The sequence below is a fragment of the Lagenorhynchus albirostris genome, chromosome X (genome assembly GCF_949774975.1).
Source record: "Lagenorhynchus albirostris chromosome X, mLagAlb1.1, whole genome shotgun sequence".
NCBI lineage: Eukaryota > Metazoa > Chordata > Mammalia > Artiodactyla > Delphinidae > Lagenorhynchus > Lagenorhynchus albirostris.
In genome coordinates, this window is record NC_083116.1 from 120,946,343 (window position 1) to 120,961,731 (window position 15,389).

At 37.9% G+C, this 15,389-nt stretch overlaps 1 protein-coding gene across 1 annotated transcript in view; it reads left to right on the forward strand.

Annotated features, from left to right (window-relative positions):
* The window catches only part of LOC132513229 (cytochrome b-c1 complex subunit 7-like), an 84,534-nt gene extending 69,926 nt beyond the window's left edge, over nucleotides 1-14,608 (forward strand). The window contains exon 3 of the mRNA XM_060137384.1: nucleotides 14,158-14,608. Within this exon, the coding sequence (XP_059993367.1) occupies nucleotides 14,158-14,517 (360 nt within the window). The 3' untranslated portion in view covers nucleotides 14,518-14,608. The remainder of the gene's footprint in view (nucleotides 1-14,157) is intronic.
* The last annotated feature ends 781 nt before the right edge of the window (nucleotides 14,609-15,389 follow it).

Here is a 15,389-nt window from a genome sequence, read left to right on the forward strand (position 1 = left end):
GTACCGCAAAAAAAATAATAAATTAAAAATTATTTTTAAATGAATGGATATATATATATATGTATAGCTGATTCACTTTGCTGTACACCTGAAATTAACACATTATAAATCAACTATACTCAAAGTTAAAAAAAAAAATTCCAAGCCTGCCTCTAGTCTGAGCACACCCAAACCAGAGAGTTTCTTCTGGAAGCTCAGAAATTTAAAAACAAAGAAAACAAAACAAGAACAGCAGCAGCAACAGGACCCTTAATCTTCTGTGTCTTGTTGCAATTTAACTTATTTTCATGCCCCCGGTAGATCATAGTGGCTAAGTGTTGGGCTTTGGTTGAGATATACGGAACAATTTTGCATCCTGGCTCCTGCATTTACTGGCTCTCTCTCTCTCTCTCTCTCTCTCTCTCTCTCCAAATCATAGTTTCTCTATCTTTAAAACAGAGATGATGGGAGTTCCCTGGCGGTCTGGTGGTTAGGACTCGGCACTTTCACAGCTGAGGCCCTGGGGTTCAATCCCTGGTCGGGGAACTAAGATCCCACAAGCCACATGGTGTGGCCAAACAAACAAACAAAAAAAAACAGAGATGGTAAACCCCAATTTGAGAACTACTGTAAAATAGAAATGAGTTAATGTATTTGTGGCTCCTGGCATATATAAGATGTCCAATAAATGGAAGTTATGATTCTTTTCCTCTGTGGAAGAAAAGGATTTATAAAAAGAATCTTCATTCACCCCTTAAAATACTAGACGATAATATAGTAATCATCCTACATCCTGCAGTCTTTAGTCTTTTTTCCCTTCTATTCTCTTCAGACCAAACATGTTTGGCTTCTTTAATTTTTCTGATACAGTTTACATCCTGGTTAATATTTGAAAGTATACTGGCTCCTGATCCTGGTATAGCAGAAGTGAGTAGTTTATAGAAGATTCCTCCTGGATCGCGCACTAAATAGAGTGTAAACTTTAAGCAAGTCTCTTTAACTCTTTAACCCTCTTATCTATTGAATAAAAAGTGGATAATTGTAGAGAGGAATAAAATGGGAAAGTCTGTAAAAGTGATTTGTTTACCAACAAATGGCTCTCTAATTGTTAGTAAGGATTGATATGATATAACCATTGATTTAATAGAATTTTCAACTCTAGAAATATATTCATAACTATAATAATGCTTTTTTAAAATACTGTTTATAAACCTTACTTGACTTGTAGTCCTCTTTCATAAAAATATATAATAATCCTGTAAACGTCCTTAGGACATTTTAAAAATCACTTAGGCTCTTTTCTTGGTAAGAGGTAAATAGTTTTAAGGAAAAATGTGCACATATACTTTACTTAAGATCATTATACTGTTAAATAATTTAATAGAAAGTTTAATTGAAGTATAGTAATAATCATAATTCATAAAGACAAATTTTACTTTTTCCCATTTAGGGTGATACAAGCATTTGATTTATTTTAAATAAGTTTTTAAACAAAAATGTATAATTTATTAAATTCAAAATTTATATAAATATTTAATTTGGCAATTGACTAGACAAACCATGGATTAATGTCGAACAATGTGTTGTGGCATTTAAAATTGGTAAGAATCATTTGGGTGGCATGATATTTAGAATTCTTGCATTTTTTATTTAAACACCCACTTGGCTTATTTGTATTATTTGGAGGTTTGTTGCTAAGTGACATCAAGTAGAGGTAGCCGCTGCTCTTTGCAATTGTAAGCGTTCAAACAATACCTGGCAGGTGTGGAGGGTCTTCATTTTCAATGAATGAAAAGTGACAGTTATGTAATTTTCACCGCTTAACCTTTCACACTGTCTTTGGGAGTCCTAGAGTAATCTTCATGTGCGAATTGAGAATTTGGACCAAATGGATGCAGCTCATGGCTCTGATGGAGGTCATCTTTAGGCTCACCCACGGAACTGTTATCCTTTCTATGCTCTTCACTAACCAGTGTTTCAACATCAGTGCGCTTTATAAGTCCTGCCTTACCCATCAGTTCATTATTACATTAAATTAAATTAAATAATATTTGACTCAGAATGGAAACACTTTGAAACTTTATGATACTGATAAGCTCCTTGGGAGCTTTGTACATAAGTGATGGTTGGAGTCACTATTGAGTGTGCTCATCTGATCTCCACTACTTTGTCATACAGACAGATATCATATGCAAATATCACTGTGAACTCAAGATAATCTCAAATACTTCTCTTTCAAAGGAAAAGTATTCATATAATGATTTCATCTTTCAATCATTTCAAGAAAGAGAGGGAAACCAATACTCTATCAGTATTGATATGCTGCAGTAACGAACAGCCCCAAACTCTCAGTGGCTTCATGAACATAAAAATTATTTCTCACGTATAGGGTTTCTGCTCGTGGTGTTCACTCAGCACTTGCTTTGTAATCACTACAGCAGAGGGATAGGACTGTGGCCAATCACTGACTTTTAAGGCTGACAACTGGAAATGACACAGGTTACTTCTGCTGTCACTTTGTTGGCTGAAACAAGTTACATGGCTGCTTCAAGGAGGCAGGAAAGTGCAGCTCTATCATATTCCTAAACAATCCTGGTAACTACCACCGATAAAACAAATGGAAAACTTCATAGGCTGAGAAAACACTGCTCTAAAGGACCACTCTTCCCAACCTGAGAGGTTTGGGCATTCTTGTGCTGGAATTTTGCGCTTACCACCTTCTTTTTTGTGCCTTTTCAATAAGTCCCCAGCTTCCCCTTCGACATTTATGACAGCTAAACATTAGCAATGCATATCATAACTTTTCCAAGCTTTTCAAGTTACTTTTTAATGGGTGTATACTTTCTAATGAGGATTCCAGCTATAAACTTAAGTCATTAAGATTAAAACAGAGCTGTCAACACAGATATGACCCACTTTTCTGATAATCACTGGTCGTCTTCGGCTGATTGTCTAATACTACCCCATCCAGGAGACATTGTTAATAAGGATTTGGCATTTGAAGCTTATTTTATGGTCTATTCTCTTTATTTTCTTGGCATGTTAAAACTAACTGTACATCCAAACTACATAATTCCATTTATTTAAAGGTCAAAATTGAGCAGAACGTATATATGGTGCTGGAAGTCAGGATAGTTGTTGTATTTGGGGGAGAAGTGACTGGGACAATGCATGGGGGTGCAGGATTCGGGGGGTTAACAATGTTCTGTTTTTGTGGGGTTTTTTCTATGGATGCTGATTACACGGGTGCTTTTGTCTTATTAAAATGCATTAAGTTGTACTCTTATTCATGTACTTTTCTGTATGACATATTTTTTTTAATTGAAATATAGTTGGTCTACAACATCATGTTAGTTTCAGGTGTACAGCACAGTGATTCAGCTATATATATACATATATATATATACATATATATATATACACACACATATTCTTTTTCAGATTCTTTTCCCTTATAGGTTATTACAAAATATTGAGTATAGTTCCCTGTGTAGGTCCTTGTCGGTTATCTATTTTATATATAGCGGTGTGTGCATGTTAATCCTAACCTCCTCATTTATCCCTCCCCTCCCTTTCCCCTTCGGTAAACATAAGTTTGTTTTCTATGTCTGTGGGTCTATTTCTGTTTTATAGATAAATTCATTTGTATCTTTTTTTTCCTAGATTCCACATATGAGCAATATCATATGATATATGTCTTTGTCTGGCTTACTTCACTTAGTATGATAATCTCTAGGGCCATCCAAGTTGGTGCAAATGGCATTATTTCATTCTCTTTTATGGCTGGGTAATATTCCATTGTATATATGTACCACATCTTCTTTACCCATTCCTTCAAAAACTAAAAATAGAGTTACCATATGATCCTGCAATCCCACTCCTGGGCATATATCCAGAGAAAACTATAATTGGAAAAGATACATGCACCCCAATGTTCATTGCAGCGCTATTTACAATAGCCAAGACATGGAAGCAACCAAAAATGTCCATCAACAAGTGAATGGATAAAGATAACATTATATTTCAATACAAATTTCACTTTAAAAAAACTAACTGGACATTTATGGCAGTTCTATAACTTTTATGACAGGATTTCATTCTATAGAGAAGATAGAGGAGAAGGGTCTGTGGCCTCTCAGCTTTGGTGGTTCTATCACGTCATCTACTCCACACAGGACATTTTCTTTTTTTAAAAAATAAATTTATTTATTTTTAAATTTATTTTTGGCTGTGTTGGGTCTTCGTTGCTGTGCGCGGGCTTTCTCTAGTTGGGGTGAGCTGGGGCTACTCTTCGCTGTGGTGCGTGGGCTTCTCACTGCGGTGGCTTCTCTTGTTGTGGAGCACGGGCTCTAGGCGTGTGGGCTTCAGTAGTTGTGGCACATGGGCTCAGTAGTTGTGGCTCACAGGCTGTAGGGTGCAGGCTCAGTAGTTGTGGCGCATGGGCTTAGTTGCTCCACGGCATGTGGGATCTTCCCAGACCAGGGATCGAACCCGTGTCCCCTGCACTGGCAGGCGGATTCCCAACCACTGCACCACCAGGAAAGTCCCAAGGACATTTTCTTAATACTTTCTTTAATCTGTTTTGTACGTACCTGGTGGTGAGTGTAGAGAAAAACTTTGAAGAGGGTTCAGTCTCACCCTCTGCAAATCTGCAAACTACCCTGGTTGCATTCTTCTTACTTATGTGCAGTTGGGTCTACCCCAGATAAATCAGGGTTTGCTTCTCATGGATATTGGGTCAACGTTGTTATGAAACAGCTTCCCTATGGCTCATGAAACTCATGAATTTGCAGTTTTCCCATCCTTTTGTCATTGTTAAAAAGAGTGAAAGCGACTCCTTCCAGATCTGTATATCCCCGAGCCTCTTTGCTCTTTTTAATCTTGACATTGTTGAAGAGACAGGCCAACAATCATGGAGGATGCTCCTCACCATGTTTCCTCATGACTAAATTCCAGATTATTCGTTATTGGCAGGAACACCACAGAAGTGATATCGTGTCCTTCTCAGTGTATGATATCAGAATCCACGTGAGGTTGGTTTGCCCCAGTATAGGTAGTGTTAACTTTGATCACTTGATTAAGGTGGAGTTTTCCAGGCTCACCACTGTGCAGTTATGCTTCTCCCCATTATAATCAATGAGTAAATATGGGTTCAATACTCTTCCTCATCGGATGTTTACCCATTAGTTTAAGCATCCATTGGTGGTTTTCTAATTCCATCATTCTCTATTTATTGGTTGGCGTTTTTCTGTAAGGAAGGGTTTCTTCCCCATCATTAATTTATTTATCTGCTTTTTTTCATTAGTATAGACTCATAGACTCTTAGTTTATTAAGTTATCCATTAATCTCTTTATTTTCATGCTCAAATTGCTCTAGATTTTACTAATATGAGCCTCCTCAAACAGCTACCTGTATCCTTTTGGAATATCTGGTAAATTTTTTTGAGTAGTTGTTACTTTCTGGTGAGTGAGATATTTCAAGCTAATCTTGTATTTTCCTGTCCTGACCTTGAATTGGCCTTTTCTCTAAGGAGTTCTGGTTCACTTACTGGAAAATAGTGTTCAAAAACCAAGATCTAGATACTATACATGCTTATTTCTACTGATTATATAGATTTTTGAATTCACACTGATACCTCCGATTCCAACATAATACAATAAAGTATATTCTAAATTTCTCCCTATATATTAATACCTCTTTTATCCAGCAATGAGAAACCTGACTACAATTATCTTCAGTATATTTGCTTATAGGATCAATTTTCTAGTATGTAACCAGTCTTCCCATCAAAACCTCTACTCCCATCCAGACACCTTTCTTAACTTACTTGGGGTCTGACATGGGCAGTCTGAGCTACCACTCCTCCTCCGTATCATTGTCCTTCTCACCCCTACAGGGTCCTAGCAACCACCCTTGCTGGTAATTACCTTGCATGGCTTTTGGACTGAATTATTAAAGAAGGAAGGCAGGAAGGAAGGAAGGAGGGAAAATAGCCTTCTTTTTAGTGGATGTTTGAATAGAATTCTGCATTGATTTACTTTTTTCTTTTATGGCTTTAGAGATTTCCATTCTATGTCTTCTAGCCTCCACTGTTTCTGATATAAGATGAGTCACTAATTGAATCATTGCAATGTGTTCAATGTACTATTTCTCTTTGGCTGCCTTCAAGATTTTCTTTTTATCTTTGCTTTTCAGCAGTTTGACGCTGATGTGCCTACGTATGGTTTTCTTTGTATTTATCCTGTGTAGGGTTCACTGAGCTTCTTACATACATGAGTTTAAATATGTCACCAAATTTAGAAAAAAATATTGTAGAGATTTTAGATTACATCATCTTCCATTGAAAAGGGATGATTTTTATTCTAGTAGGCAATTAATTTTGTAACCGAGCAAGACCCCATGGGGGACTTCCTGGGACAGGCCTTCCCCCATATCCTCTGCTTTAGCTCTTCTCTGAGGTACCTAGATAATAGTATTTGATGCACATTTCCTGAGTTGTTTTGCAGATGTAAAAATCCCCCCTCTCCAACAAATGGAAGACGTTAACTACTTGATGACCATGAGCACATATCCCCAGGCCTCCTGGAGCCTAAGGACTGATAATGTGAACCCCTATGACACCGCCCTGCTACTGCACCATCAGCCAATCAGAGAATTGTGCACAAGCTGATCACAGACCCTGAGATACCACCCTCGCCAACCTGGCTTTTTTTTTTTTACTATGGGGTCCATGCAAGGTTTATTTTGATGTCAGAGATCAAGTTGACCCACTACATATTATTTTGCTGGTTTGAGATTCATGTTTTTTTAACATCTTTATTGGAGTATAATTGCTTTACATTGTTGTGTTAGTTTCTGCTGTATAACAAAGTGAATCAGCTATACATATACTTATATCCCCATATCCCCTCCCTCTTGCATCTCCCTCCCACCCTCCCTGTCCCACCCACCTAGGTGGTCACAGAGCTGATCTCCCTGTGCTATGCAGCTGCTTCCCACTAGCTATTTTACATTTGGTAGTGTATATATGTCCATGCCACTCTCTCACTTCATCCCAGCTTACCCTTCCCCCTCCCCATGTCCTCAAGTCCATTCTCTACGTCTGTGTCTTTATTCCTGTCCTGCCCCTATGGAGAAGAGTATGGAGGTTCCTTAAAAAACTAAAATAAAACTACCATATGACCCAGCGATCCCACTAGTGGGCATATACCCTGAGAAAACCATAATTCAAAAAGAGTCATGTACCACAATGTTCATTGCAGCTCTATTTACAATAGCCAGGACATGGAAGCAACCTAAGTGTCCATCGACAGATGAATGGATAAAGAAGATGTGGCACATATATACAATAGAATATTACTCAGCCATAAAAAGAAAAAAAAATGAGTTATTTGTAGTGAGGTGGATGGACCTAGAGTCTGTCATACAGAGTGAAGTAAGTCAGAAAGAGAAAAACAAATACCGTATGCTAACACATATATATGGAATCTAAAAAAAAAAAATGGTTCTGATGAACCTAGGGGCAGGACAGAAATAAAGGGACAGACCAACCTGGCTTTTAAAAGTGCTTTGCCGAAAGCCGTCGGGGAGCTCAGGGCTTTTTAGGGCATGAGCCACCCCTCTCCTTGCATGGCCTTTCTCTGCTCCAAGCTCGGACGTTTCCGTGTGTTTGGCCTGACTGTGTGTCGGGCACAGGAACTTGCTTTCACAGTTCGGCTGGATTCAAATTCAAAACTCTTTTTGGCAGTAGGTGGCAGCTGAACCCGCTCAGTTCTTTTAGCTTTGCAGATCTTGCTTTCCCTAGGACTCTTGGAATCCTACTTGCACAGTATTTGGGTGGAGTTAATATCAGATTTCCAGTCTCCCCTTCTATGGCTCCCTCCTTTAGGATAAGCGTACTTACTTTCCCACTGCTCTAGTAGTTCAGAACTCTATCTACCTTTGAATTCGTCAAGCAGTTAAGACTGTGGCTTTCTGCTGGAGTTTCAGCAGCCCCTTGCTGGGCTGGCTGGAGTGCCCTCAGGCAGAAAGTCCTATAAATGTAAATTTAACCCAGTGCAGTTTTCTTTCAAGGGTCAATTTCTGTCTTATTTCTTCCAGCTTTATTCATTCACCACACTTTTAAAATAGTTTATCTTAAAATTGCATTGCCAGTTTTTAATTGTTATCTGTGGGATTGATAGTTGGATACAAGTGACTCGGCCATTGCCTGAACAGAACTCTTCTCTGTTTTTTTTTTTTTTTTTTGAATCCGTCCATTTTGTGCCATTTTGCCTGATATATTTTATTCATGTGTTTATTTATCTGGGTTGTAGTTTATAGACTCATTTATTTTAATACTCATATATTTAGTCTATTATGTACTATAGGCATCTCTTTTTTTTGCACTGTAGCTACTTTTTGCTGCTCTTTTTTTTCCTTCTGGCTCTTTGATGGTTTGCCCTCCTCCAAACTAAAGTAAATCAGTATAAGATCCTTCTCCAAATAAAGCAAAATAATTAGCATGCTTGGATTTACCTTCTATCTCTGTCATCCCCTTGATGTGGAGATGTATTATGGGACATGTTTTTAAAATGTATAATTAGTGCTAATTTTGATTTAACAAGAAGTCTTACTAATTTCTCTGCTTAGTGTTGCTTCTTTTTTTAAATAAATTTATTTACTTTATTTTATTTATTTATTGTTTTTGGCTGCGTTGGGTCTTCATCGCTGCGCGCAGGCTTTCTGTAGTTGCGGCGAGCGGGGGCTACTCTTCGTTGCGGTGCGCGGGCTTCTCGCTGCGATGGCTTCTCTTGTTGCGGAGCACGGCCTCTAGGCACGTGGGCTTCAGTAGTTGTGGCACACGGGCTCAGTAGTTGTGGCTCGTGGGCTCTAGAGTGCAGGCTCAGTAGTTGTGGTGCACGGGCTTAGTTGCTCCACGGCATGTGGAATCTTCCCGGACGAGGGCTCGAACCCGTGTCCCCTGCATTGGCAGGCGGATTCCCAACCACTGCGCCACCAGGGAAACCCCAGCGTTGCTTCTTGAACCCCACTGTCTCCTTCTGTTGTTGAACCCAAGTTCGTGTGCCCCACGCACAGTGAAGCCAAACCAGCGTGTGTGTATGTGTTTCTGTGTCTGTGTCTGTGTGTGTGTGGCACCGAGTATTGTTCAATTTATTTTGCTCAGCAAGTGGTTGGGTCAGTCTTTATTCTTTCTATTGACTATTCTTTATTTACCATTGAGAAATCCTGACATATTGAGTTGTACTTCCATTATCTCTATTTTCTCTTTCCAGAAATATTTAAGGATATTGGAATTTATGAATCTGCTGTGCAGTTATCCTGTTGAGCTTTTTATTTTCTAATTATTATTTTTAATATCTAAGACTATAATTGACAACACTTGTTTCTCTTCATAGGTACAAATCCCTTTTACTCTCTAAGGATACAAATTAAACTTATTTTAAAACCCTGTCCCATTTGCTCCTCTTATCCTGTTTCCTTAGTTGGAAATTCTTTCGTTTGCTGGGTCTCTTGTCTCCCCTTCATAATTGGCTTTCATTAAACGTGTAGAAATTTGGGCTTGTATACTCAACTCCGTAATCAAAATCTCTGGATAGACAAGAGATGCTACAGTGATTTCTATTTTCAATGCATTTGAAGTAAGACTAGTGGATGGACAGCTGAACTGCCAGGCACTGAACCTCAGCAGCTTATCCTCTGTGATTGGTTTCCCTGTCCATCTCAGGGATATGACTTTATTCTTTGATTCAAGATCCCACAAGAGACTGACAGGCATTCCCCTTTGCTAGTGTATGGCTCAGTTCATGCAGGAATATCCCTGACTACTCTTGCTGCTGCCCTACACTAACCAACATGCAGGAGCCAGCCCCTTTCTGCTCCTGGGATCATGGACACCCAGGAGGGAAGAGTTCTTAGTGGTGTTCTCTCCTTTTGATGTGGACCTCACTTCCAAGCATTTGGGTCTGCTATCTCCTTTTTCAGTACAGTTCTCTTGGTTTTCTACCTTTCAGAACTTTCTCAGAGTTTCTGGTTTGCCAACGTTCTTCTTTTTGTTTTTGTAATTGATGATGCAGTCATTAATTTATCATATCTTTGCTATCATTTCTAAAGATTTTATTAAGGAGGGGCAGGCTATGTGTTCAGTATAGAATTCTGAAACAGAATTCATCATTACTTTTTTCCCTTCAGGGTTAATATATTTTATATTATATAATACTTAATAGTGTGTAATATTAGCTGATATGAAAGTAAGACTCACTTAATAAAAAATGTTTCACAGAAAGAGTCTACATATATGTCCCTTCAAAAGAGGCATATTAATCATTTTTTCAAATGCCAATGTATCAGAAAAAGCCATTCCCCTTTCAGGTCACAAGCTAATTCTTCTGCTAACAAATTAATGTAATGAGTTAATGCTACCACTAGAGTAAGAACTACTTAATTGTCATAATTAATTGAAGCTAAACATAATCATTGCATAATCAGGCAAGGTACATTTTGAGATGCTGTTTCACTGATTTTTCATGGTGGTTTCTCGTTCCCTGAACTTAATGATAAACTTGAGCAAATCACAGTGTGTCTCTCAGCAATTAGTTCCAATTAGTCAGATTTAAATTCTGTCATGAGTCATGTACCTTGTTTCTTTAGTCATATTTCTCCAGTACGATCTAGAACTTAAGGATATGTACCCATTAATTAAGAAAATCACATTAATTTCCAGAATACACTTCTCAATAACTTTAATTTTGTCATTTATTCTAAAATATCTGGTGAATACAAATGAGTATGTGTATCCTATAAAATATTAATAAAATAAGCTCCCGTGTACCAATCACCAGCTAAGAAATGTAACATATCCAAAATTTGAAGCCCTCCGTTTGTCCTTTCTTGACTCCTCTCTTATTCCTCCAGGGTAGTGATTATCCACATTTAGCATTTGTATTATTATACTGATTCTCTTTAAGATTTCTGTGGCACATGTGGGCATACACATGCATTCTTAAAATGCAAAGAGTTTAAACTGTTTTGTAAAATTCTTATAAATGGTATTCCTCTACCATTTGCTTTTTTATTCAGTGTTACGTTTCTGTGGTTAACCCATGTTGATGAATTTAGTACTAGGTTGTTAATTTTCTCTACTGTGGAGTGTTCCATTTTATTATTATTCCAGAATGTTCTTAACCTTTCTCCTAAAACAGGCATTTATATTACTTTTAGTGTTGTTGCTGTTCTTGGTTTTTGTTTTGTTTGTGCTTTTTTCTGTTATAAAAATGTGGCTAAAAACATTTTTGTTTATGTTTCCTATGTGCACATAGAAGAGATTCTCTAGGGTAATAGCAGGAAGTAGAATATCTGGGTTGGAGGTTACACTATTTTAAAAATTAGTGAATAGTGCCAAGTTTTTTCAAAGTACTTATTTATAATTCCACTAGGAATCTATAAGATTTCCCCTAACTCATATGCATACCACTTGGTATTGTCGGGCTTTAAAATGTTTTGCCTATCTGATTGTCTTAGTAAGCTTGGGCTGCCATAACAAAATACCATAGCCTGGGTGGTTTAAGCAACAAAAACTTATTTTCTCACAATTCTAGAGCCTGAAAGTCCAAGGTCAGGTTACCAGCATAGTTGGGTTCTAATGACGGCTCTCTTCCTGGACTGCAGATGGCCATCTTCTCACTCTGTCCTCACTTGGCAGAGAGAGATGGAGGGGAGAGAGAGAGAGTTCTCTCTGTGTCTTTTCTTATAAGGACACTAATCCTATGGGATTAGGGTCCCACCCTAATGATGTCATTTAATCTTAATTAATTTCTTACTCCAAATACAGTCACATTGGGTGACATCAACATATACATTTTGGGGGAGACACAGTTCAGTCCATAGCACTGGTGGACTGCAAAGACATCTCATTCTAGTTTTCCTTCAAATTTCCCCAACGTGTAATGAGATCAAGCATGTTTTTCTAAGTTTATTGGTCATTGAGGTTTCCTCTTTCTGTAAATGTCCTTTGATCATTTTTCCTTAGTTTGCTTACCTTTATATGGACTTATACAGATTTTTATATCTTTATATGGATCTTTAAATGAATTTTTATAATTTCTTAATGTATTTTGGAGAATAATTCTTTGTTGATGATGTAAGTTGCAAATATTTCCTCCTAGTCTGTGGCTTATATTTTCAATTTCTTTATAGCATATTTTGATCACCAAAAGTTCTTAATTTTTTAAATAAATTTATTTATTATTTTATTTATTTATTTTTTGGCTGCGTTGGGTCTTCGTCGCTGCACGTGGGCTTTCTCTAGTTGCGGCGAGTGGGGGCTACTCTTTGTTGTGGTGTGTGGGCTTCTCATTGCAGTGGGTTCTCTTGTTGTGGAGCACGGGTTCTAGACACGTGGGCTTCAGTAGTTGTGGCACACGTGCTCAGTAGTTGTGAGTCACGGGCTCTAGAGCGCAGGCTCAGTAGTTGTGGCACACGGGCTTAGTTGCTCCGCGGCATGTGGGATCTTCCTGGACCAGGGCTCGAACCCATGTCCCCTGCATTGGCAGGTGGATTCGTATCCACTGCGCCACCAGGAAAGCCCAAAAGTTCTTTATTTTTTTAATGTTATCACATTTATCATGTTTCATTAATAGCTTATACTTTTCTATGTAGTTTATAAAACTCCTTTCCACCCAAAGCTCATAAAGATAGTCTCCTATTTTTCTTCTAGAAATTTTAAAGTTTTGCTTTCCTCACTTAAGTTTTTAAAGTACCTGGAACTAATTGTGTGGATGATCTGTAGTTAGGATCCATTTTTTTTCTTTATAGATTAATTAATTAATTAGTCAGACCACTGTTTATTGAGAAGCCCATCCATTCTCCACTGATCTGAAATGCTCTCCTTGTATCTGTTTCTGGGCACTCCTGTATCATTGGTCTATTTTTTTCTATCCCTGTATGAATTCTTCACTGTCCTAATTACCATACCCTTTCACTTTATTATATAGTAATATCTCCCATAGTAAATAAGCTCACCCTATTTTTCTTCATGAATGTACATACAGAAAGGAGAGACTCCTTTCTCTTCCATATAAATTTTTGAATTAGAATCTGTTGTGATTTTCATTGAACTTCCATTGATTCTATACACCGCTTTGAAGAGAAGTGGTATATCTACATTGTTTTGATTTTCTAACCATGAACAATTATTTGGTGTCCTTTAGTGACTTTTAATAAGTTCCTAAATTTTTTCATATATAGATTCTGCCCAGCTTTTATTACATGCTTCTGATTCCAGGTCTGTAATCTACAACAGAGAGGACAGAAATTGAACTGTTCAGTAACACTATGGTTAAAAAAAAAAAAAAAACTGGACCTAGGTGGATGGTACTTGGGGCACCAGCATACAAGCTCTCCCCAATAATCTCTCAGTTGCCCCATCCACTAGAAAAATAGTGAAGAGACTCTAGACAAAGAAAACTCCAATCGTGGTTTTGTAATTAAATCACTGTGCCTTTAGGGTAGTTATTTTACATGAGTGAGCCTCAGCTTACTCATGTGAAAAATTAGAAAGGAAAACAAACCCCAAAGTGTTCCAATCTAGCCTTATATGAATTTTATTAGGAGAAGATTCATAGTAAAGAGAACAACTAACAGGGTCATGAAACTTTCAAACATAATCTTCTGACTTAGCTTTCTTGCAATAACAAACAACCCTCATTTACAGTAACTTATAGGAAGAAACTTTTTTTCTTGCTCACAAGTCATTAGCTGTGGGTTGGCCATGGCTGCTGTAGATCTGATCAGCTCTGCAGCTTTTGCAACTGTACCCTGGAACTCTCCCTGTGAAATGTTGTCCCAAAGCACTACTTGCTAACCTAACAGTTTCTCGCATGAATTGTCAATAAAAATTAAAATTGTTTTAATTACAGTGTATTTGTTCTGCTTATAAAGGCAATATTGCTTAGGAAAGAGCATCTGGAATCCATAAAAAAAATAAGAATATAATGCAAGTGACCCATAAATCCAATAGCTGGATATAGTTAATATTAATTTTTTGATACTTTTCCTTTTAGTTTTCACCTTTGTGTCAGTGCATATATATATATAAGTTTTAATAAAATCAGAATTATGTTGTGCAAGTCATTCTGTAATCTTATAACAAAACCTAATGTATAAGACTTACCCAGCAGGCAACGCTTCTGTCTCAGGTTAAAACGGTGAGTAGGCCTGCCGTTGCAGCGTCAAGCAAGTGGCTGGAGGGTATTCGAAAATGGTATTACAATGCTGCTGGGTTCAATAAACTGGGCTTAATGCGAGGTGATACAATATGTGAGAATGACGATGTAAAAGAAGCCATAAGAAGGCTTCCTGAGAACCTTTATGATGACAGGGTGTTTCGCATTAAGAGAGCACTGGACCTGACCATGAGGCAGCAGATCTTGCCTAAAGATCAGTGGACAAAATATGAGGAGGATAAATTCTACCTTGAACCACATCTGAAAGAGGTTATTCAGGAAAGAAAAGAGAGAGAAGAATGGGCAAAGAAATAATCATGTAGTCTAAATCTGGATACGGCTATCCTAAAGTATTTTTATGAAGCTGGTTAAACCTAAAATGTACAATGTAGAACTATCTGGGCTGTAAATGTATTAATTTAAATAAATCTCTATTATAATTATTAAAAAAAAGAAAAACCTAATGTATATTGTAATCATATATTTCTTTGTCTTTATGGACTTTAAATACAGGAATGTAAATGGCTGCATAATGTCCCAGAATATGCATGCTTCATAACTTAGTTAACCCCTTCTCCATTGTTAAAGTGTTTCCTTTGTTCTGCAGCTGTAAGTAAGGCTGCAGTTCATGTTTTTGTAAGTAAATCAGAATATTGGTCATCTATTACATCTTTATGAAAGATTTCTAGAAGAGTAACATGAATTCTGGTGTTGGGGTGAGCTTATGTCAAACTCACCACATAAACCTGACATCTCAGTGTAATGGGGGATAAATATGCCTGCAGTTGAAGTCATATGACCATGAGTTATCTGGTTGTTGAGAGTAAACCCAAGGGCAGGCCACGTTCAATTGACTAGGGGTGAGGGGTTTAGTTGGAGGAGGTAGGTAATGAAGTAATGTAGGAAAGAGGTCTTGCATTAGCGAGTCCCATTTTTATGCCAGGCACTGTTGTTTTGGTTTTCTTGGTTTTCTGGCTGCGTTGGGTCTCCGTTGCTGCATGCAGGCTTTCTCTAGTTGCGGCGGCGAGCGGGGGCTACTCTTCGTTGTGGCGCGCGAGCATCTCATTGCGGTGGCTTCTCTTGTTGTGGAGCACGGGCTCTAGGCGTGCGAGCTTCAGTAGTTGTGTCTCACGGGCTCTAGAGCGCAGGCTCAGCAGTTGTGGCACAAGGGCTTAGTTGCTCCATGG